The sequence below is a fragment of the Ictalurus punctatus genome, chromosome 29, assembly GCF_001660625.3.
Source record: "Ictalurus punctatus breed USDA103 chromosome 29, Coco_2.0, whole genome shotgun sequence".
Lineage (NCBI taxonomy): Eukaryota > Metazoa > Chordata > Actinopteri > Siluriformes > Ictaluridae > Ictalurus > Ictalurus punctatus.
Window position 1 is genome coordinate 2429046 of NC_030444.2, and position 25651 is coordinate 2454696.

General features: G+C 41.4%; 1 protein-coding gene across 4 annotated transcripts in view; it reads left to right on the plus strand.

Moving 5' to 3' along the window:
• gria2a (glutamate receptor, ionotropic, AMPA 2a) overlaps window positions 1-25651 on the plus strand; it is a 37032-nt gene that overhangs the window by 8646 nt on the left and 2735 nt on the right. Inside the window, exons 3-15 of one of the 4 annotated variants that reach the window (XM_053677713.1) lie at window positions 7762-8001; window positions 11488-11684; window positions 12090-12143; window positions 12596-12754; window positions 12942-13109; window positions 13646-13750; window positions 14693-14800; window positions 14882-15088; window positions 15364-15731; window positions 16561-16759; window positions 17966-18213; window positions 20369-20483; window positions 24328-24543. In XM_053677713.1, the coding sequence (XP_053533688.1) occupies window positions 7762-8001; window positions 11488-11684; window positions 12090-12143; window positions 12596-12754; window positions 12942-13109; window positions 13646-13750; window positions 14693-14800; window positions 14882-15088; window positions 15364-15731; window positions 16561-16759; window positions 17966-18213; window positions 20369-20483; window positions 24328-24543 (2384 nt within the window). Of the gene's footprint in view, window positions 1-7761; window positions 8002-11487; window positions 11685-12089; window positions 12144-12595; window positions 12755-12941; window positions 13110-13645; window positions 13751-14692; window positions 14801-14881; window positions 15089-15363; window positions 15732-16560; window positions 16760-17965; window positions 18214-20368; window positions 20484-21531; window positions 21647-24327; window positions 24577-25651 lie in introns of all 4 variants that reach the window. The other 3 variants (XM_017460821.3, XM_047152314.2, XM_017460822.3) reach the window with 3 other exon arrangements.

A 25651-nucleotide genomic window follows, 5' to 3' on the forward strand; every position in this document is an offset into this window, starting at 1 on the left:
CTCCGTTGGCATTTAAACAATGATTGATCGGTATTAAGGAGCCCAATGCGTGCGGGGAAAACCTTCCCCACACCATTACGGCACCACCACCAGCCTGAACTGGTCCGTGGATTCGTGCTGTTGCTACCATGTACCGTTTTGAAGCAGAAACGAAGAATAATCAGACCTGTTGTGCATTCTGAGATACTTTTCTGCTCACCGCAGTAGTAAAGACTGGTTACTTAAGTTACTGTAACCGCTGTCAGTTCAAACCATCGCTTAGTGGATGTATCCACCCCCCCCCCCCCCCCCCCCCCCGCACCATTCTACGTAAATTCTAGACACTGTTGTGCATGAAAATCCTAGATCAGTAGTTTCTGAAATACTCAAACAAGCCCATTTGGCACCAACAACCATGCCAACCATGAGATTTGACCTGCATTTGCATGATTTTACGCACTGTGCTGCTGCCTTATGCTGTCCGATTCAACAACTGCAGGTGTACAAGTGTTCCTAATAAAGTGCCTATTTCAAGTCCATTACTAGAAACTTGCACCATTTGTTAGCTAAATAACCAAATGCTTTGCTCGATTATTAGCAGGTTAATTATTATTATTATTATTATTATTATTATTATTATTATTATTATTATTATTATTTATTTCTTTGGTGAGCCCTATGTACCTTTTTTCTTTGCTTTACAGTTAGCGTGTATTCACTTGTCTGTGTTTCACGTTCTGAAATGTATATTTTCTTATTTCCAGTTTCGGGTGTTAGTAGGTTCTGCTAGCCTAATACTGAACACCCTCTCCTGCTAGCTAAATATTGAAACTCAATTTAAAGCTAGCTATTTAAAAAAAAAAAAATAGTAGAAAATGTCCCTGAGTATAGCTAGCTAGCTAGCTAGATAATTTTGGAAAACATTCCACAACAAATATCGCTAGTTATATAATATTAGACACTGTTCCACGGCAAAGCTAACTAGCTATATAATGTTGGAAAATGTCCCACAGCATAGCTAGCTACAGCAGACTGATAATATTAGAAAATAGTTTATGAACAAAGCCTATTTATAGAATGTTAGAAAATGTCCCAGAGCAAAGCTAGCTAGCTAGCTAATGTTAGAAACCACAAATACAGCTAGCTGTATAATATTAGAAAATGTTCCACAGATATGTTAGCTAGATTAGGATGTTAGAAAATATTTCACAGCAAATATAGCTAGCTAGATAATGCTAGGAAAAGTCCCAGACCATAGCTAATGTTTAAAATAATAATAATAATAATAATAATAATAATAATAATAATAATAATAATAATGTTATAAACTGTCCCACAGCAAAGCTAGCTAGCATTATAACGTTACAAAATGTTCCACAAGAAATATAGCTAGATCTATAATATTAGAAAATGACCTACAGAAAAGCTAGCTAGATTATGATGTGAGAAAATATTTCACAGCAAATGCAGCTATCTAGCTAATGCTAGAAAAGGTGACGCAAAAAAAAAAAGACAGATTGCTAACTAAGATAGCTAGCGAATGTAACACTCAACAGAAAAGCTAGCTAGTTTAATGATGTTACAAAATGTCTTAACAAAACTGACTAGCAGGATACAGCTAGACAACACAGCTAGCTAGGTAATGTGGGGTAAAGTTCTCATATGAGCCGCCCTTATTAGTTAGATTATCTTTAAAATCATGCAGGTCACATACTCGTCTATTCGAGCTTGTGGAGAGATAAAAAAAAATAATATAATAAATAATAAATATATTCATAAAACCATGAAATTAAGTGAGAAGAGCATCTTCGGGAGGAATCAGATGGCAGCGCGTCTTGAACATATGAACGTGTGAGCAAATAAATTAAACACAGCAACTGGAAAACAGTCCTGAAAAAGGGTTGTGAAATAAAGTGCTAGTTTGAGTCATGGTGCTGGCGGGGAGACTTTCAGTGACGTATGTTCAGTGCAGGCGGTTTGGGAAGGAGGTGTGTGTGTGTGTGTGTGTGTGAGATTGCGTGGTTTGATATGTTTAGCTTGAAGTGTTTATGCCTCTCAGGAGAATTCAGCCTGCCGTTCTGGGTTAAAATCAACATACTTTCACCTAAATCGCTTATGACATATCATACGATGACTCGTGCGGTGTCCGTTAGCGCTACAGACATGTTTCCTGCTTAGGATTTCCGTTCCTAAAATGCAATGCGGTGTGGCCGTAGAGCAATGTCACCATCTTCGTCACAGTCGTCATGGTCGAGGAATGAAATGTGGACTAGCATGTCGGTCACACTGATGTGATTGGACTGTGACCTGTGTAACCTGTTTATGATGTGCTCAATGATTGCCAGGCAAATCCTCTCATCTCGTCTGCTATTGATGTCATTCCTCTTGTAAATATTGTTTCTATCACAAGCTTAGCTGGTATTTATCTAGCTACAGCTACGTTGTGGGACATTTTATAACCTGATCTAGCTAGCCTTGTTGTGGAACGTTTTACGACAACATTATCTAGCCAGTTAACGTTGTGGGACATTTTAGAACATTATTAAACGAGCTAGCTTTGCTGTGGGACATTTCCTAACATTAGTTAGCTAGCTATCTAGCTATTACCAACTGGCTAGCTCTGTTGTGTAATACTCTGTCAGGCCATTTTTCAACTATATCTAGCTAGCTATCTGTGTCGTAAGACGTTTTCTAACATTATCTCGCTAGCTAGCTTTATTCTGGGACATTTGCTAACATTATCAAACTAGATCGTTTTGTTGTGGGACATTTTCTAATATTATCTAGCTAGCTTTGCTGTGGGATGTTTTCCAACAATCTGACCTCATCTAGTTAGCTTTGTTCCAGAAAATGTTTACCGTATAACATGATCAAGCGAGCTAGCTTTGCTGTGGGACCTAGCTCACTTTATTATGGGACAGTTCGTAACATTACTCAGCTATCTAGCCTTGATGTCGGACCTTTCATCATGTTATATTACCATCTAGACATTATCTACCCAGCTGTGTTAAGACATTTTCCAAGTATATCTAGCTAGCTGTCTGTTGTTGTGGGACATTGTCTAACATTATCTAGCTAGCTGGCTTTGTGTTACGTTTTGTAACATTAACTCACCATGACCTATTACATGAATGGCTAATCATGTTTAAGTTGCAAAAACAATACTCGGCTTATCGGTGAGTAATACAGTCATGGAGCACTTTATTAGGAACGACTAGACATTCCTGTAATCAGCCAATCATGTGGCAGCAGTGCAAGGCATAAAATCATGCAGATTGTAGCCAGCAGCTTCAGATAACGTTCATATCGACCATCAGAATGGGGGACGAGGAGTTATTTTGCCCATGGCATGATTGTTGGAGCCAGAGAGCCCGGTTGGAGTATTTCTATGACTGCTGACTGCTGGAATTTTCACACACAACAGTCTCTAGAGTTTACTCAGCATGCTGCAATAAAGAAAAAAAAATATCCGGTGAGCGACAGTTCTGCGTGACGGAAACATCTTATTGATGAGAGAAGTCAACGGAGAATGGCCAGAATGGGTTGAGCTGGCAGAAAGGCTACAGTATCTCAGATAACCACGCTGTGCAATTGTGGTGCGCAGAAAAGTATCTCAGAATGCACAACACAACCTTGAGTACAACAGCAGAAGACCATGTCAGGTTCCACTTCTGGCAGACAAGAAGAGAAAGCTGAGGCTGCAGTGGGCACAGGTTCACCAAAACTGGCCAGCTGAAGACTGGAAAAACGCAGCCTGGTCTTATGAATCTCGATCTCTGCTGAGGCACACAGATGGTAGGGTCGGAATTTGGTGCCAACTGCATGAATCCATGTGCCAACAGTCCAGACTGATGGAGGTGGTGTAATAGTGTAGGGAATGTTTAATTGGCACACGTCGGGCCCGTTAACACCAGTCAATCGTTGCTGGAATGCCACGGCCTATTTGAGTATTCTTGATGACCATGTGCTACAATTCATGGCCACAATTTACCCATCTTCTAATGGCTACTTCCAGTATGATAATGCACCATGTCACAAAGCTAAGTTGGCCTGAGACTGGTTTCATCGTCTGGAACATCGTCTTCTTCAGAGGCCTTCCCAGTCACCCGATCTGAATCCAGTAGAACACCTTTGGGATGAGGTAGAACGGGAGATTCGCAGCATGAAACTGCACCTGAAAAATCTGCAGGAACTGCCTGATGCAATCACGTCAACATGGACCAGAATCCCAAAGGAACGTTTCCAACATCTTGTGGAATCCATGCCACGAATAATTAAGGCTAAAGCTAGGACCTACCAAGTATTAGTATAGTGTTCCTAATAATAATAATAATAATAATAAATTATCATAAAGTGCTCGATATATGTATTTGGATAATGCTAGATGTTAACTTTGATTAAATCCGCGGCACTAAAAATAAAACATCAACAACAAAACACTCATTCATTCATATATTTTCTCTCCAGACTTTAAAAAGGAATCTACATGATTCGATCTTAATATTTTGTGTTTTGAAGCGTATATACGATCGTTGAGCAATATTCTTAAACATGGTGGATAATTTCGCCGATTTCAGTTTTTTTATTTTTATTTTATTTCTTCTTTTATTTTGATCATGTAAGACATACGGTGAATTAACGGGACCGAGAATGAAGTCAAACTATTTAAACGCATTCACACATCGAACATAACCTATGCTAATCATCCTTATCATTTCAGCCATTAGCATGCTCTCCCAGAGTCATGTGCAGATCTGAAGAAGAAGCGGACTTTTGGACGCTTTGTGTTTATTGGTCAGTGCAACTTTTTGTGCCAACAGGATGTTCATGCTGAGTCTGTTCAGAATTTCCGCAGCAGGACTCAAATCACCAGCAGACATGGCCATTGTAATCAGAATTCGGGGAAAAACGTGGAAAGGTCTCATGCACAAGGAGTACACAAAGAGAACAGTATAACCAGTAAAGTCGTCCAGTGCACTGCCTTGCATAAGTATTCACCCCCATTGGTGTGAAACCCCCAAAGTTTTCAGAGAAACAAGATGCTTTGGACAAAGGTCCATCATCAGCTGTGCAAGCAAAATGCTCCTGAGGCTTTTTAACTTCCTGAAAAGAATTTACTTGCTCCCAGTTGGTGGAAAGGAGATCTAGGAGAAATCGAAATGAATATCGAATTGATTAAACCAGGAAGCACAAAACAGTGGAAAGTTTCATGCATACTAGTACACGCTGATTGAAAAGACCTCATATTGGAGTCTTTAAAGAACAGACCTTAAAATCTCAGCATTTCAGAACTTATTACTTTATATATGCTCTATTAACTCATGTCAGGATGGCTTTCTGGCTACAGATGAACGCCAGCCTCGGACCCTTTCGATAAGAACCTGTTCATGGGCATTAAAAGGTTTTGAAGAATTTCACGGCTGAATCCGTCTATCACAGATTAGATCAAATTGATGATAATTCCCGTCTAAAGCCGTTTTCACAGATGAGCCTCCTCATATGCTGTTGTTGAGCCACTGCAGGGTGTAATTGGGGTCTGAAGAAGCAGCGCAGGCCGTGTCAGAGCGCCAGCGGTCGTGTGTTGATTATGCAGATGTAGCGACGAGCAGCGTGCTGGACTTGCATGCTAATGAAATCATAAGAAGGAGAAATTGATTAGTAACCAGTCCAAATGTCTCTCGGGTTTTAAGCTTTTTCTGCGCGCCGAGAGACAGAGAGAGAGAGAGTGAAGGGAAGAAAGATAAATATAACTCTTCATACACCGTGTATAACATTCTTGACGTCTGAAATTCAAGATGGTTTAATATTTAATAAACTGATATATAAAGCTTGCAGTAAACGGTCCAGTCTTATTCCATGATCATTTTTATACACGACGGAGATGCTCTATTTTCTTAATGCAATGTTGAAAAAGCATATAAAAGCCTTAGCTGAACGTTTCACGTTGCATTAGCGTTAATTAAGCCTTTAAACGCAGTTTTCCGAATCAGTGACTTAAAGTCCAAAACTTATGCAGGGAAAGTTATGCGTATTCAAAGTTAGGTTACGCACACGCTGGAGTCGATTCTCTGAGCTCCCCGCTCAGGTTATGCAAGTGTGTCGTGCCAGATTTTTCTTGAGTAGAGGTGTCCGAGATGGGAATTTACAGCGCATGTAGGCCACCACTTTTAATGACGAGCACTTGCATTCAAGGCCAAAAAACAACAGAAAACCATTAGCTGTATATATAAAAAATTACATCCTGAAGAAGGAAATAGTGTTTTTTTCCCCCCTTCAGCTGTCTAATGTAAAACAGGGTGACATAAAAGTTTTCATGGATACATAAACAACATAACCATTTAACCGCTTAACATTTCCGCATAATGAACAAAAGCACCGGCTGCCGAACCGTTTTTAGCTAGCTAACGTTAGCGATCTAATGTCGGTCAACGAGCTAAAAGAGTAATGACGGCCATTGAGCTTGGTTCGAAAGGTTATACAGTGTAATTAGCTCAATAGTCTTATTAAATACAGCATACGGTATCATTCGTAGGATCGGTCCTTTAAACACGCTAACATTTACAGAGGAACTCAAATCAGCTCGCGTCGGCCGCCATTTTAAATTTCAAAGTAAAAGCGCTGGGAACAATTTCACGTGTAAATTAAGCAATCCCCGTGAGAACTTTGGGACTTTTGTGACTTTTAGTATTGAATATGTTCGCCTTAAGGTTATCTATAAGTTAGTGCGCTCCAAAACAACGACAACATCCGTACTTAAGATTTCCCTGATTTCTCCATCTGGGGATTAATAAAGTATTATCTTAGAAACAGCACTTGATCCGGCACATCATCGTATTATTTCTCTTGAGTCTCTCACGCACTTAATTGTGCACGTGACTTGACGGAAGCCGCCATGACGGTACTCGATCGAGGGCTTGAATGAGTAGGCGATTTAATCACGCCTACTCTCTAGTGTTTCTCTAGTTACATCTGAGGTCTAAGAACTTACGCAGTTATGATATTAACCTCACGACACATGCGTAACTTAACTCCAAAGATTTGGAAGCTAGATTAGCGAACACTAGGACTGACTAGCAGAACACCGAACTTCAGCTACGGTGCCTGTAATGTTTTTCGTTAGTGACATGACGATGTACATAACATTTGTTAGCTATATTTGAGTAGGGCTGTGATGTTTTCTCTTTAGCTATGTTCAAGAATTCTTGTGAATACTGAAGCACTCTGATTGATGTTAGTAGTTTTGACACTAATCTCTCCCCCGTATGATTTCAGACCTACCGAAACGTAGGGCTGGCTGTGTTTCTGTCAGCGTTTTCTCTGTAATAGTGTCGTTTGAGCTTTTGCCTGCTCAGGGCTCCTGTGTATAGCCCACACAGCCGGACTATTTAAAACCTAATGAGTCCAGTCGATACACGCAGCTGCTCGCACCGAGCCAGGATCATCTCATCCAACTGAACCCACACACCGAACTGGTGTACTGAGATCTACCCCGCCCGGATCAGCCGAATCAGTGGTGCGCTAAAGTTAGACGCGGGGTTTTCTAGCAGGAGAAGGTGTAGGCTGGAGATTCGACGGGTGGATCGAAGCGCAATACGCAGATACCGATCTCAGGCCAATCATCAAGTGTACCATGTAGTTGAGTTTTCAATTTAAAAAGCATAGAACAGAACGAAGAGCTAACTACGAATGAAAATGTGAAAATAAAAGCAGCACTCGGTTTTCAGGTTTAGGATTCATTTAAGTGAACGTGTAACGTTAACCTCGTTTCTTTTCCTCCATCAGTCTGTTCGCAGTTTTCCCGGGGCGTCTACGCCATCTTCGGCTTCTACGATAAGAAGTCCGTGAACACCATCACGTCGTTCTGCGAGACGCTGCACGTGTCCTTCATCACGCCGAGTTTCCCCGCCGACGGCCTCAACCAGTTCGTGCTGCAGATGAGGCCTGACATCCGCGGCCCTCTGATCAGCCTGGTCGAGTACTACAAGTGGGAGAAGTTTGCGTATCTGTACGACAGTGATAGAGGTATGTACTCACACACACACACACACACACACACTTATTAACGTATCAGATTGCTTGTCCTATTCATTTGTAGCACGTCGCTCCTCAGAGACACTTCCTGCGGTCAGAAGTGCTTATAGTATACAGAAAGTGATACCACTTAATGTCTCTCTCTTTCATGATCTCTCTCTCTCTCTGTCTCTCACACACACACACTCTTTCTCTTTACATGTCATCCTTACTCAGTCATGTTTAGTGTTGCTATGGAGAAGTGCCAAGCCAGGCCAGTCAGAGCCGCGTGAACGTCCTTGAGGTCACAGCGTCGCTGTAATGGATGACTAATGCTGAATGTGTTACTAATGTAATAATATTCCATGCTATTACGCTGTGTAATTATGAGCGAGTGTGTAAAACAGTCATTACAGGATCCCTTAGCGTTATTCACCGCGACGTAAAATACGGTGAGCTTAGCCTGTTTTCTAAGATATTTAGAAAATCGTGGAAAAGTTCATCCCCCCCCCGTAATTCAATTCAAAAAGTTGAACTTTCATACCTTCTAGTTTCGTTACACATGAAGTGAAATATTTCGAGCCTTTTTATTGGTTTAATCTCGATGATTACGGCTTACAGCTCATGGAAATCAAAAATCCAGTATCTCAAAATATTAGAATGAAGAATTTATAATACAGAAATGTCGACCCGATGAAAAGTATGTTAATTTATGCGCTGATACTCGTTCGGGGATTTAATCCTTTTGCATGAATTACTGCATCGATGCGGCGTTGCATGGAGGCGATCAGCCTGTGGCACTGCTGAGGTGTTCTGGAAGCCCAGGTTGCTTTGAGAGCGGTCTTCAGCTCGTCTGTATTGTCGGGTCTGGTGTCTCTCGTAGATTCTCTACGGGGTTCGGGTCAGGCGAGTCGTCTGGCCGATCAAGCACCGTAATACCACGATCAGCAAACCGGTTACTAGAAGTTTTGGCACTGTGCTCAGGTGCCGAGTCCTGCTGGAAAAGGAAATCAGCATCTCCATAAAGCTCGTCAGCAGATGGAAGCATGAAGTGCTCTAAAATCTCCTGGTAGACGCTGCATCGACTCTCGACTCGAGAAAACACACTGGACCGACACCAGCAGATGACATGGCGACCCAAATCATCACTGACTGTGGAAACTTCACACTGGACTTCAAGCAACTTGGATTCTGTTCCTCTCCACTCTTCCTCCAGACTCTGGGACCTTGATTTCCAAACGAAACGCAACATTTACTTTCATCTGAAAAGTGTGTGTACTGAACCAGACTGAGAGATTAAAGCCTCAGGAAACCTTTGTAGGTGTTTTGAGTGAATTATCTGATTAGAGTCGTCTCAGGTCGACATTTCTGTATTATAAGTTCTTTATTCCAGCATTAGAAGCTGATCCCATCTGTGAAACATGGTGGTGGTAGTATCATGGTTTGGGTCTGTTTTGCTGCATCTGGGCCAGGACGACTCGCCATCATCGATGGAACAATGAATTCTGAACTATACCAGCGATTTCTAAACGAAATTGTCAGGGCATCTGTCGGTGAAGTGAATTTCAAGAGAAAGTGGGTCATGCAGCAAGACAACGACCCTAAACACACGCGTCGTTCTACCAAAGAAGACAGAATTAAAGAAGAATAAAGTTTTGGAATGGCCAAGTCAAAGTCCCGACCTTAATCCGAGCCGACGTGCAGCACTGATCAACAGTTACCGGGAACGACGGTCATTTTCCTCAATAAATAAACGGCAAAGTATCGAATTTTACGTCTCCTTCGTTTAATCGGCTTCTCTTTATCTCCGTTTTAGGACCTGTGTGAGGATCTGATGATGTTTTAGGTCACATTTATGCCGAAATCTAGAAAATTCGAAAGGGTCCACAAACGTTCCCGATCTAAAAGGAAACATGTCAGCATACAGAATCAAATGTCAGCCCTCAAGCCATTTCATGAGTATTCATATCGCAGAAAATGCTGCAGTATCCTTATGTAACTTCTTATATTACACAAAGAGCTAGGATGTGTCATACGTTCACCGCTTTCCTGCTTTAATCTGCTCCTTCGGCTCACGCGCTAAAGAGCACCTGACTCAAGCCGGTAATTAGCGAGTGACCTAAATTGCGAGCAGGGAACGCTATAAACGTATCCCGAACGCTGGTGTTTGATAGAAGAGCTTTTATTAGAAAACCGGTAGCAGTCGTCGAGCAAACTTAAAGGCGCAGTTTGTCATTTGGGATCTGCAATCGTTGTGGGCGAGATGATGGAAAAAAACCATCATATCATGTTTCTCGAAGGCATTTCTATCACACAGGATATAGATCAGGATATATAGGTTTGCTCACAAACTGCCCGCAAAACACTAGTTATTGATTAATTTCTTATAACAGAACACCCCCGGGTGCGTTTTCTTTTTCCGCCCGAGATATCGGAATCTACAGGCTTGAAGCGGAGCAGTTAAAGGCTCTACAGCTCTCTTGGGATTTGAACTGGCAACATTGTGATACCGAACACAGCTACAATGAGTCTACGATGCAAATGACGCTAAAGGCCAGGGTGCTGAATCTGTGCTTCCACTCGGAGGAATACATTTTTCCCTGAGAGACCTAGATATGTAACCATCCGTGGTCTTTTATCCGAAAAGGAGACAAAAGGAGAGGGAGAAAGTGTGCAGGAGGTTGTGGGTGGAGCGACGGGGGGGGGATTGTGGTTGGAGGGAAAGGAAGGACGGTGCAAGAAACTAGAAGGAGATGAAATCGAGCGGATGCGGAACAACGATGGGGCGAGATCAAGAAGAGAAAATGACAAATGAAAAAGAGCGAGCGTGATCGAGAGAGAGAGAGAGAGAGAGAGAGAGAATCCTCTGGGGGGTTTTCTAACTCAGCTCTGTATTTCACAGTGCCAGTTTCCTGAGGGCAGAAGCTCATTGCTGGTAATTTAGAACCTCAGTGCTTTTGATTGAGCCAGGCTCTGGGTGATGTTCGAGTAACGACGAGGCCTGATTGAGCTGGGTTTAAATAACGTAGTCAAACGATGGCTTCTATAATTAAGACTAAAGCCGAGCGACGATCGCCGCCTCGACGTTGGATAGTCACGAAAAACGCACGGAAAAAAACCCCATGAAAAATGAGTACGAATGAACGTAAAAGCGCAAGAAAGATTCCCAATTTCAAATGATTTCAGTTCCTGATTCTCAATTAATGCCTCTTTGACCAAGGAACCGACGTTGGAAAACATTATCATTATTATTATTATTATTATTATTATTATAGCTAGCATGTTAATAATGCTAAAATTGTTAGCAAGGCTCATCTTCAGTGCTCTAGTTGGTGAACTCGGGTTAGTTATAGTGAACTCTAGCTCTTGCTAAGCCAACGTTTTGTGCTGATGTTTTGGTGTGTGATGGTAGAGTTTACCCAAAGCTCCGCCCTCGTTCGTAGAGAAGAAAATGAAAGAGAAGAAAATATCGTTACGTCGTTCTCTTTCCTTCCGCAGGCTTGTCCACTTTGCAGGCCGTCCTGGACACGGCGGCTGAGAAGAAATGGCAGGTGACGGCTATAAACGTGGGCAACCTGAAGGACGAGAGGAAAGACGAGGCCTACCGCTCGCTCTTCCAGGACCTGGAGAATAAGAAAGAGAGGAGAGTGATCCTGGACTGCGAGCAGGACAAGGTCAAAGACATCATGGAGCAGGTGAGAACCAGTGCTTGTTTTTACAACATGACCCCCCCCCAAAAAAAAAAAAAAAGCTATTAAAGATTGGTCGTTCAACCGGATGATGCGTGGTACATGCGGTAAAAAACGCTTTCTAAAAATACTCTTCTCACACCCTCCCTTTAATTTTGGGTTTCCCTCGGCAGTGACTTGTTAAAGCTTTAATTTTAACGTTTCTAACGTCAGGAAGAAAGTCGCTCACGTCCCGACTTTCCTGTAGGCGGAACTTTGCGAATCACCATGCACGTTTTTGCTAATAGATTACACTGTGGAGATTTGACTTGTTGATATGTATTTACAGCAGTAGTTTACTTACAATAGTATATCATATCCCACTTTTTCCCCCTCGTATGAATATTGCATTCCGCTTGTTTGTTTCTTCAGGTCATCACGATCGGTCGTCATGTGAAAGGATATCATTACATCATCGCTAATTTTGTGAGTCCGCCTCTTCTGGAATTCTATCCTCAATGATATATGTATGTGTGTGTGTGGGCATGTTTTTATATCATTGTGAGGACCAGGCATAGGAATATCTGACAGTGTGGGTTTGAGGGACATTTGGCTGGTCTTCATGAGGAAAACTGCTTTTCATTTTAAAGTAAAGAGAGCAGGATCAGTTCTCAATCCCAGAGACACAGAGCTGGCTGGTGAGCGGGAAATGGTGGGTGACCAAATTTAGGGGAAAAAATGCAGCCATGCATCCATTTTGTGTGACCATGTAAAACACACATTATACTGAAGTGTGTTCGGGGCAAGTGTGTGATGATTTAGACATACATAATGCTAAACGAGTAGCCTTACCTGTTATTTATGAGAGCAAAACAAAATGTGTGTTTCATTCATGTGTGTTTGTGTGTGTGTGTGTGTGTGTGTGTGTGTGTGTCCAGGGCTTTTTGGACGGAGACCTATCGAAGATTCAGTATGGGGGCGCGAACGTGTCCGGCTTTCAGATCGTGGATTTCGACGACCCTCTCGTCGCTAAGTTCGATCAGCGCTGGGAGGCTCTGGAGGAGAAAGAGTACCCCGGGGCAGACAGCAAGATCCGAGTGAGTGTGTGTGTGTGTGTGTGTGTGTGTGTGTGTGTGTGGGTGTTTTTGTGCATCCGTGTGCATTTTTCTCAGATTACAGAGCAGCTGTTCCACTTTGACCTCAGCCTGACATTATGAATGACATTACATTTACAGATGTCAGCAAACCAGATGTTTTGACATATGTGTGTGTGCGTGTTCGCAGTACACCTCTGCTTTGACGTACGATGCGGTTCAAGTGATGACCGAAGCCTTCCGCTTCCTCCACAAGCAAAGGATCGACATCAGTCGTCGTGGCAACAACGGGGACTGCCTGGCCAATCCGGCTGTACCGTGGGCTCAAGGGGTGGAGATAGAACGTGCTCTTAAGCAGGTTTATATCAAACTCATATTCACTGGAATGTTCTTATTGCTCTGATTTAAAGGTGCAGTTTGTAATTTTTTTAAATTCCTTTTGTTTGTTTTGAAAACAAAAAATTTCAATGTTTCTGTGCAGTGAATATTGTTAGTAAAAAAAAAAAAAAAAAAATCATTTAAGGCTTTTGTCTTGACATTTTTCTGGCCCAGAAATGAGCCCTCAGCTGTTCACTTTTGTTTCTTTTTCTTAAAAAAAAAAACCTACAAAACTATTTACAAGCCATATGTAGTTAAAACAGCTGTGAGTTTAGTTATAGCCTCGTTGCTGTTTTACAGAAATCACAAACTGGCCCTTTAAGTTGATGTGCTTATAAATATGCGTCCTCCTAATTTGACGCTTCGTGACCCAAAACATTCGTCTTTCCTACGTCCCGAAAAGGACGCATTAAAATCTTTCCGCAATCCAGACGTTCCCATTGACGTCTGGCGGTGATGTCTTTTTCACGTCCTCTCCAACACCTTTAACCTAAGCGTGACGTTTCGTGTGTCCAGGTGCGAGTGGACGGACTGACAGGAAACATCCAGTTCGACCAATACGGCAAGAGAGTGAACTTCTCAGTCAACATCATGGAGCTGAAAAACAGCGGGCCAGTAAAGGTACAGCACGTCAGCGATCAAACCACTTTCAGAGTCCTCGCGTCGGACGTTCGACATCTGTACCTTCTAGAAAGATCTTCTTCCGGTCAGATCTGAGAATTCAGCGACCCTCTTAATTCCGTGTTAATTCGAGTATTTAACGTACGCTCCAGACGAGATGTCTAGTCGAGAATAGATGCTCTAAAAAAGACCACAGGTCCCGAATCTGCCAGCCTCACAAAACTGCGCTGTAAGCACTTTTTAAAAAAAAATATCCTCGCTCCACAGCTACACGGACAGATAGTCACACTCAGTTGGAGAACTAATTAAAAACTTTATTTCTGCCCGTGGTAAAAAAAGAAGAATCCTACACGACTGTGTGTTTAGCGAGAAGTGCCGCTCCAGCTCAACAGTCCAATAAATATGTTTTTTTTTTTTTTTTTTTTTTTTGCCTGTAGGTTATGGTCTGAAATTAAGTGAAATTGATCCTCCTTATACAGGTAGATGGTTTATAAACAGTGCGTGTGTTATGAAATATAATAAGTGAGATGATACCGTTAGTACATAATCATCCACGGTTAGGATTGTGATTACGCACGGACAAGTCTAATAAGAGTAGACGCATTTAAAAAAAAAAACGTTTCGTTATTTAACAAAGACAATATAATAAATAAATAAATAAATAAATGGACGACGTAATACAGTCACTGAGAGAAACGTTGAACGCAGAGATGCCTTGCCCAAGGCTGGAAGACATGGATGTTATTTTAAGTGGGTTTTTTTTTTTCTCTTCAGAAACCATTTATACATGCCCTGCAGTTATAAATGTCCCCACTACAGTGAAATTAAACAGTGTCCAGAAAGAATACAGACCAAACACCAGCTTTGTTTTTGAATTTATTTACCGAGAATACACATTCCAGTGCACAAGTTTATCCTTTCCTCACCCACCCCCCAACCTAGATTGGCTACTGGAAAGAGGTGGACAAAATGGTGGTCACCAAATCCGACCTCTTCCCCAACGACACCTTTGGGATGGAGAACAAGACGGTTATCGTGACGACCATCTTGGTAAGACCGCGATGAATATACACGCGAGCAGCGCTTAGCTTTGTTATTTCAGTACTTATTCCTGTGGATTTTGCTTTGTAGGAGGCACCGTATGTGATGTTAAAGAAGAACGCAGAGTTGTTCACGGATAACGAACGCTACGAGGGATACTGCGTGGACCTGGCGGCTGAGATCGCAAAGCATTGCGGGTTTAAGTATCAGCTGAAGATTGTGGGAGACGGGAAGTACGGCGCTAGAGACGCAGATACGAAGATCTGGAATGGCATGGTTGGCGAATTGGTGTACGGGGTGAGATTTTGTTAAGAAAATATGTACAAAAATTTTGTACTTACAAATGTAAACGTGATTTATGGTAAATAATTGAAGGACCAGCGTTTGTACCTTTCATTAGCTTTTAGCTACATGGACTTCCTCAGGTAAAAATACTCAGTAAGGGTACCAAAGATTGCCTGTATGTACTGTTTTTTCTGAGACCATAGACTTCCATTTTGTGCAGATCATACATAGGCATTTCAACTCGGACATTTTGACTTGTTCCACCATCCTTCTTTGTCTCGAGTTAGAAAGCGGACATAGCCGTAGCGCCTCTGACGATCACGCTGGTCCGTGAAGAGGTGATCGACTTCTCCAAGCCCTTCATGAGCCTGGGAATCTCCATCATGATCAAGAAACCGCAGAAATCCAAGCCGGGCGTCTTCTCCTTCCTGGACCCGCTGGCCTATGAGATCTGGATGTGCATCGTGTTCGCCTACATCGGCGTTAGCGTCGTGCTCTTCCTCGTTAGCCGCTTTAGCCCGTACGAGTGGCACACCGAGGAGTTCGAGGACGGCCAGCTCGGGCCCAGCGAGTCCAATAACGAATTTGGGATCTTTAATAGTCTGTGGTTTTCTCTGGGCGCTTTTATGCAGCAGGGATGCGATATTTCGCCAAGGTTGGTGAGCGTGTCGATGCTAGCTCGTGCGCTAGCTAGCGCACGTGGTGTGGTTTTGTTTTGACGCAGCCTTGTGTGTCGGTGGTTCGCCCTGGTGCAGCCGTGGTGCTTGTGTGTTCACGCTCTTGCAGCTCCTGCTTTCGATCTTCTTTCAATCGCGCTAATTGAAAACAAAAAGCAGAGTCTGAAGTAGGAGCTAACGCAGGAGTAGAAACGTTCGATCGATGGTTTGGGGTTTAAGACCTCGATCGGAGGTTTCTTCCGTGAATATATTTCCACCTGGTGGTGGACCGCACGACGCAGAAGGTTGCTGGTTGGTCCCTCTTGGAGTGGTACCGTGTTTCGGCTGCATATTCCCCATTTCCTTCTATAAACATAGCATTATAAATGGTATGTTGTCACGAGCCATTCTTCTTTTCTATTGACTTAATTTTTGTTTGCTTAGCTTATCGCTAATTGAAGTATATACAAATAGCAGATAATCTTGTTATTTTAATCCGCTAACATTCTAGTAAATACGATTGTTAATTGTTATAATTAAGTTTATCAGCTCAGGAGCAAAGTGTAAATACAGGTCTCGATAGAAGAACATAACAGACAACTGCCAGCCAATTGGAAATGAGCATTTTCATATATATATATATATATATATATATATATATATATATATATATATATATATATATATATATATATATATAAATTAGTGTACCTGATAGCTATCTTGCTATCTAAATATAAGCCAGTTGGTTTCCCCCAGTGGTTTTGAGTGTATGTGCAGTCAGTGTGATGCCAGGATGTGTGTGTGATGGTGTTTCGCTGCATGTAGGTCACTATCTGGGCGTATAGTTGGTGGTGTGTGGTGGTTCTTCACCCTCATCATTATCTCATCTTACACGGCCAACCTGGCTGCTTTCCTCACCGTGGAGAGGATGGTGTCCCCCATCGAGAGCGCCGAGGATCTCGCCAAGCAGACCGAAATCGCCTATGGAACCCTTGATGCCGGTTCAACCAAAGAGTTCTTCAAGGTGAGGCAGAGGGGCGGAGCATAATGTTACATCAGATGATCTAGGTGGTATCTTCTGATTACTTAAAAAAAAAAAAAAAAAAAAATTTTAGAAATAAAAAGGACCCTTGAGATACCCTTGAGAGTTACTGTGTAGCTACTGTAGTGATAAGTAGCTATCTACATAGCTAGCTCTTTATTTTTAGCTGTTCCAGTAACTCTTCAGTATAAATCTAACCACCTAGCTATAGGCTAGTGAATGCATTATTTTATACACGATATCAGCTCGCTACTTTATTTATGTTCAGCTATTCTAATGATACTTCCCTGTGTAATGCTAGCTACAGTATAATGAATACCTTATTTTATAAAGCTGTTAGCCAGCTAGCTACGTTTAGCTTAACATACTTCAACGACAACCCTTGCTGTAAATCTTTTTTTTTTTTTTTGTGATGGTTAAAAAAGAGAATTTATGTCAATCTGGAGCATTAGTTTAGATTAGATAGTGATTAACTACTGCAGTGCATCGTTAGCTACGTGTTCAGGTATATATATTTTAAAATAGTTTTCCCAGTGACAACTACTCAGTGTATAGCTAACCAGCTAGCTGTGTTTGATACCTTAATTTATGATGCTTGTATCTTTCTCATTTGTAAGTCGCTTTGGATAAAAGCGTCTGCTAAATGAATAAATGTAAATGTAAATGATGCTGTTGGCTAGCTACTTGTTATTGTTCAGCTACTCCAATGACAGCACCCTTTGTAGCTATAATTAATACCTTATTTATTTTATGAAGCTGATAGCTAGCTACTTATTTATGTTTAGCTACTGTAATGATAGTTGCTGTGTGTGATAACGCTATATGGTTATAATTAATACTTTATTTCACAGAGCTATGTTCAGCTATTTTAATGACACTTCCCTGTGTAATGCTAGCTACAATGTAATGAATACCTTATTTTATAAAACTGTTTGCTAGCTAGCTATGTTTAGCTAATATAATCCAAGAACTACCACTGAGGTAAAGCTAGTAAGCCTGTTCAATTACAAATTAATTTAGGCTAGGAAGCTAATTTTTTTTTTTTTTCATGTTTAAGGCGATTATTTTATGAAATAATTTGATTAATTGTGTTGTACAGCCTGGATCCTGTTTTTTCCTCTCTCTGTCTCGCTCTGTTCTCTTTTTCTAATGAAAACACTCTTCCTGTTCTGTCCCGGTGCTCTTCAGAGATCAAAGATCGCCCTGTTTGAGAAGATGTGGCAGTACATGAAAAGCGCCGAGCCTTCTGTCTTTGTGAAGAACACGGTGGAAGGCGTGCTGCGTGTTCGCAAGTCCAAGGGCAAATACGCCTACCTGCTGGAGTCCACCATGAACGAGTACATCGAGCAGCGCAAGCCGTGTGACACCATGAAGGTCGGAGGCAATCTCGACTCCAAGGGCTACGGCATCGCCACGCCCAAAGGATCTGCTTTAAGGTGGGTGGAGTAGTATAACAATATGGCCCATGTTGTTATAGTATCCCACCTACCCTGATGTAGGTCGGACCCAGGAGGTAAACTAGGCCCAACGTAGGGAAGGTAACCTAGGCAACCAGGAACAGTGTATCCGACTGTAGGTAACTGCAGGGAGGAGGTTATGGGAAGACTTGATGAGGTGGGAATCTAGCTAACCACCAAATGAGTGACCGACAGAAAGTGTGGGATTAATGGTTGTCAAGGAAACAGCTTTGGAGTTAGTAACCCTGGGCAACTCTGTGACAGGGTGATGCAATGCAGGATTAATGGTTACCAAGGAAACAGCTGAGGAGATGGTAACCTAGGCAACTCTATGCAGTGCAAGTACGTGAAGTTACAGAGATCTTTCTTAGCAACCAGGGAGACCAGGATGTAACCATGGCAACAAGCTGAATTCAGAAGTAACTAAGAGTCCGCAAGGCATGTCAAATTTAGGTTTAGCAAAAAAGTAACATTTATGCATTTTGTCACTAAAACTAGGTAGCGTGGTTAGATAAACATGGTCTAATAATTTCCAGATTATAAGACACTTTTTTTTTTAGCAGAACATTCTGAAATGCTAATTTTGATAGCACATGAATTAGTGCTGCACAGAATGTCGCTATATGTTTTATTGCGCGCTGTAATCATTCTGATTAGTCTCAGACAGTCAGTTCCTGTATTTGGATTCATTCAAGTCCGTGTTCAACTCCGGACATTTTAAATTCCTCTGAAATACTAATGACCTATTAGACATTAGTTTTTAGACAGATATAAGCTGAGGTGTCGTTGATTCGCTTGCCTTTCTAGATGATGTGGAATCATGGAGCAGAGCGCTCACGCCCCCAATTTAGCGCCAGAGAGTTGTTATTGCACCTAGTGGTCAAAAATGTGAACTACAACAAGCGCCTTCAGGGCAGGAATCACGGTGCCCCTTTCTCACTCTATAAGCAATTTAGTCTATAGATTAGTATATATATATATATATACCTCTTAGTCTGTAGCATACTTCACATTTGATAGCCTCTTGACTTAATTGTGTTTGAGGCTATGTCATTATTATTATTGTCATCCTACAACAGCTTTGTACTTTTGCCAGCTTAGATCCCCACTGAACAAGCCAGTGGTGAGGATTTCCTAAATGGACAGGATTTAGGGGGTTCACCTTGTATTCCAGTGCACCTTATAGTCTGGAAAATACGGTAAATAAATGAAGTCAAATGCTAGATGAAATCAAATGCAGCAGAACAGGAGTTAAGACAGATAGGAAGTCATGTTTTTATCTGTTTTGCTATTACTCACCTGGCTTTCAACGAGGCAAATGATGGCAAACGTCTCGGAATAATTTATCGTCCAGATGCCAGATTGATATTCCATCTGCTAGGGCCTTGTCTGTAACCAAACCAAAGGAATCGATGCCATTGAATATGTATCATCCAGTATCTGAGTTTGAACCAGTGTTGTACGTTTGCCAGTGAAATTTGCCTCGCTGAGCTTTTGTTTGTCCATACTGACTGAATGAGTGTTTCCTGCAACCTGATTGTGTCATGACAACCCTGATGTCCCACTTCCAATCAGTAAATGTTCGATGCATGCGATTTGGTGCACCAATTCCTCAACTGTTATGAGCACTACTGAATGTCTAATATTACGTTTCAGAGGCCACTCAGTAATGTGACTGCGAATGCAAAGTGATGATGCACTGTTTGAACTACGCATGCAAATCTCCCTGATACCTCTAACCTAATTTGTCTGCTTTTCCAGTTAAAATGTCCCCCGTTTACGTCCAAGCCCGTGCATACAGAATGAACGGACGTATTTTGTTGATTGACGCTATTGCTTAGCCTCCTCTATTTTAGCCTCCTGCCCTGGGACTTTGTATTTTTAAAAAAAAAAAAAAAAAAAAAAAAAATATATATCAAAAAGCTCGGCCACCTTATAACCTGACTTTAAAAAGTTAACATCATGATTTTTGATTGATGGATTGACTGAATGATCGACTGACTCATTGATTCATTGATGGATGGATTGTGTGACCCAATGTTGCATTCTATGCGACTTGTTGGGGGGGCGTGGCCCGTTGCAGCCCCGCCCCCTACCATGCTGTCTGACAAATTTGTTTTATCGTTTGTTTAAGAAACGCGGTAAACCTTGCGGTGCTAAAACTGAACGAGCAGGGGCTTCTGGATAAATTGAAAAACAAATGGTGGTACGACAAAGGAGAGTGCGGCAGCGGAGGCGGGGAGTCAAAGGTCAGAGCCGTGCTCGGGATCACCGGGTAAAAAAGAACAAGAATGTAAACATGCAAAATGAGGAGGCAGCACCATTTCCCCAAAACCCAGAATTAGTACTTTGTAAATAGTAACGTAACATACATATACATATCACATATAATAAACAGCAAGGTCCAAAAGTCTGAATCTACTACTGAAATCTGTATTTTAAAAGTTATATTCTGACAAATTGTATTTCTACATTATTCCTAACTTTAAAAAGTGTGTTATTGACTGACAGCAATAAAGCGCATTGTCAGGGACGAATCATTAAATATTACCAACAATTAAACATCAGTTTGGCAAAAAATAAAAATAAATTATTTACACAACTAAAAAGATTATAAGGTCAAACAGGGAAGCTTGAAATAGACAAGAGTCCAAAAAAACCCCCAAAAAAACAAGAAAAGGAGGCTTGGATACAAATATGCACAATAACACAGATGTAACACTGTATACATGGACTGGATCAGTAACACAGAACAGGAGAACACAGTAGGACAAACAAACCAGTGACAGGACAGACGCAGAGACAAAATGAGAAGAAGAAAACATCAACACACGGTACAGTAAAATGAATAACTTTTTGCTTCAGGAACCTTTATTTTGATTTTGGGTTTAAACTTGACACAGTTACTAAAGGTGATGTTCAAATACAATTAATCCAAAATGTCTGACTTTCTATTAATGTCTTTTTTTTTTTTTTTAACAATAATTGAGGTCTTGGAGTGGACTTAGCCATTTGGATCTAACGGTAAACAATAGTAAGCAATTTAGCAGTATTTACTAACATGACTAAAGCATGCCGTGTCAGAATGAGGGTTTTGGGTTCAGATGGTGGTGGTTTCTCGCAGCGATGGGTCCGTGCACATCTGGCACGGCGACACCGCGCTCGCCGACTGCCAAATGGAGCGCGGACGGCCGATCGCTGGCTACGCGCAGGGCTGTTAGCGAGCTCTGATGTTCATGACAATAACATAAAATAACATTGGTAATGTTATTTATGTTATTCCCCTTATACGCGAAGAACACCAGTAAACCTTGCAGTATTGAAACTCAGTGAGCAAGGCGTCTTAGACAAGATGAAAAACAAATGGTGGTACGATAAAGGGGAATGTGGAGCCAAGGACTCGGGAAGTAAGGTCAGTCGCTGCAGGGAGTGTGTGTGGGCGTGCGTGCGTGCGTGCGTGTGTGTGTGTGTGTGTGTGTGTGTGTGTGTGTGTGTGTGTGTATGTTCCAACCCCTGCCACACTACAGAGTAATGTGCATATGCGTAATTATGAGTTGAATATGTGCCCAGACCCTGTTCCTGTATGTCTGTGTGTGTGTGTGTGCGTGTGTGTGCGTGCGTGACAGAGTGTGTGTCAGAACGAGTCCCCAGTACAGATTAACCAACGCATGATTAGAGACATGTTTAATAAAATATAAATACAAAAATGTGATTTCATGTTTCAATGCATGCAACACACACACACACACACACACACACACACACACACACACACTTAGCTTCTGATTTAATGTTCACAAAATTTATTTTACATAATAGTACCATACGTGCACACACACACACACACACACACACACACACACGCGTGTAGCTTGTGATTTAATATTTAAAAAAATATTTTATATAATAGCACCACACACACACACACACACACACACACACATACAAACACGCACTGACACACACCTGTAACGCTTCAGATTGTCCCTGTGCTTCTCTTTTGTATTTCTAAGTGCTGTGTCGTCACTTTGTCTTTCTTTTCTTTCTGTTTTTCCTTTCTTTCCTCTCTGTGCATTGCATACTTGCCTCGGACCTCTAAATGTTGTTTGTATATTTATCGTGTACAGTGTCCTTGTCTGTCTTTCTCTCACACACACACACACACACACACACACACACACACACACACACACATTCACACACACATATTCACCAAACACTTTTCTATGTTTTTTCATGTTGTGTACTTGCATTCAGTGTCGGTCCTTCCTACACCCAAACTACACGTCGCATACGGCCCTCTATTGATAGTGATGTCATGAATTGCACAAATTTAGCATTGTGCTAAGTTTGTTTTAGGCCTAATAACATTTCTAAAGTGCAAAACTGATTGGCTATATCTCTTTGTTTGTTGGCTAGCAAACTCTACCCCCCCCCCCCCCCCCCCCGCCCCCCCCGACAATGATGTCATGGAATGCCATTTTTAGCATTTAGCTCAGCTTCTCATTATTCTGCGTCATACAGATACAGCGCTAGCATAACACAGACAGATTAGCATCCAAGTAGCACTACAAAACTTTACCTCAGATTCAGAGGAGATGAGAGGTGTAAATATATATTTTTGTTCAAAATCTTCCTCACAAACAAATATAAAAGATATAAAACCCCTGTAAAGTCTTGCTGTTTAGTCAGTTTAGTAATAGCTTGTTAGCTAATAATAGTGCTGTTTAGTATTAGCTTATTTAATCAGCTAACTTATCAGTGATCGCTAACTTGCTAACCTAAGCTATGAGTGCAGGAATATGGTAGATAAAATACTTTTCCTCAGAATGAGACAAGAGGAGCTTATTATACGGAAATGTATTATACGGGCTAATTATTTTCTGAGACATATAGCTAGCAAAACAGACATATTAGCATCCAAGCAGCAATAGAAAACTTTATTCTCAGAAAGAGATGAGGGGATTAAATATCTTTAGCTCCCTCATAAACCATTATAACAAATATAAAAACCCCTGTAAAGGTTTGCTGTTTAGTCAATTTAGGACTGTAACAATAGCTAGTCAGCTAAATTATAATAATGATAACTAGCTTGCTAAGGAAACTTTGAGTGCAGGAATATGGCAGATAAAGTTCTCTTACATGTTTTTGACTAGCTAAAAAGGGGGTCATCCTATGATTTATATGCCAAATAATGTAACCACTGAGTGAGCTTTTGAAAAATAAATAAATAAATAAATAAATAAATAAAGGTGTTCAAAATAACCTTAATTCATTTAAATACACTAGCATATTTGGAGACAAAAACAAATTGGATTAAATCAGATACATGAATCATGATGTCATGAGAGAGAGATTCAAAAACATACTAGGCTAATTTTCACCTATGGAAGCGATGACCTTTTGTGATTCCATGACTCCTACCATTTCTTTAGTTCCATCAAGTCTAGGTCTCTTATACTGAGAGCCGTATAGCAGTGCTAGGGAACAGAAAACCCCTTTGATGAGTTCCCACAATAACCCTTATCATATTAAGCGAATACAGAGCTGAGAACATGTTTTTCAGGTTTCCTTTATGTGCTATATAGGGCTGAGGAGCATAGGGAACTGGGGAACGTGGGACCCTTTGTCATGTGTTCATTATATGCCATATAAATCTGGGGAACATAGGATCCTGGGAACATAGGACTCTTTGTCATGTGTTCATTATGTGCCATATACTGTAAATCTGAGGAACATAGGACCCTGGGAACGTCCCTAAAAAGGTGGAAGTTATTTAGGAAGTAAAGAATCCTATTTTGTTTAGGGCCCTGGAGCCCAAAGGTTAGGACCGGCACTGCTTGCGTTGGTCCTTTTTTTGTGTTGTGCTAAAAAATACGTGTTTCAACACACACACTCACACACACACACACGTATACACACATAGACACTCTTTCAAATCACACATACACTTATGAGTAGACACGCCTTCCAGGCCCACTTTATTATCTTAATGATTAAAGTTAGCATACACCGTACTATTATGCAATGCTGTGCTACATCCCTTTCTCTTCCACGTCCCCTGACCTCTGCCCTTTGCACCCTCCAATGCAGGAGAAGACGAGCGCTCTGAGCTTGAGCAACGTTGCGGGGGTCTTCTACATCCTGGTGGGCGGCCTCGGCCTGGCCATGCTGGTGGCGCTGGTGGAGTTCTGCTACAAGTCGCGTGCTGAGGCCAAGCGCATGAAGGTTGCCAAGACTCAAGCCCTAAATCCCCCCACTTCCTCGCAGAATTCTCAGAATTTTGCCACTTATAAGGAAGGGTACAACGTGTATGGGCTGGAGAGTGTTAAGATCTAGTGGGTAGGAACGGCAGAGATTTTCTTTTTTTTTTCTTTTCTTCTTTTTAAAAATTACTTTCATCGTTTGTTCGTGTTTGCTCGTCGCTTCATTGTTGCCGCATTCATCGCTGTTCATTCGTGACACACACACACACACAAAATATATATATATACGTATGTACAGTTTGTACATAGTTTTGATATCTTGTGATGTCATATAAATACTAGGGGTGGAACAGTATGAAAAAGTAATTTCCGGTAATTTTTTCCCTCGTATATCACTGTGAGCGCCTCCTACAGTCTTAACCGTAAAATAAACATCATTTATTTTATTTATAACTACAATTTCTTTCAGTCAAACATTTTAAAATGAACAGCTACTGTTCCAATTTGTCCCCGTAATAAAGATAAAGCTATCCGTGCTCCCATCTAGCTACAGTAGATAAAAAAGTAGGCTACTGTTTTAAAGAAATGATGGCAATGAAAAAACAAAAACGTGGAAATTGCACGTTTTGTGGCATTCTATTTATACCGCTATAGCCAAGAGTTAACAGATTTTCAGCTTTCACAATATACACCGTGTGGCCAAAAGTATGTGGACACCTGACCCATATGAGCTTGGCAGACGTTCCATTCCAAAACCATGGGCATTACCATGGAGTTGGAAACCAACAGGAAGCTCCTGACGCACGGTTCTTCTGAGTTCCTGTAGTACGACTCGTTCTACTGCTAAAGTTTGTCGATGGAGACCGCGTTATTATGTTACGCACTTGATTTTCTGATTTAATGGGTGTGGCTGAAACACCTGATTACAATAAGAAGGAATGTGCACATACTTTTGGGCATATAGTGTACCATTACACTGTTAATGCTGATCCACCCCTAATGCGCACAGTGCATAATGGGTGATAGTAGGATGGATGGATGGATGGATGGATGGATGGATGGATGGATGGATTTCAGAGTGGATGGATAGAAGGGTGGATGGATATGATGATATGAATGAATGGATAGATGGGCTTGAGTGTGAATAGACGGAAGGATGTCTGGATTTGAAAGGGAACGCGTAGACGGATTCATTTGAATGTGAATGGATA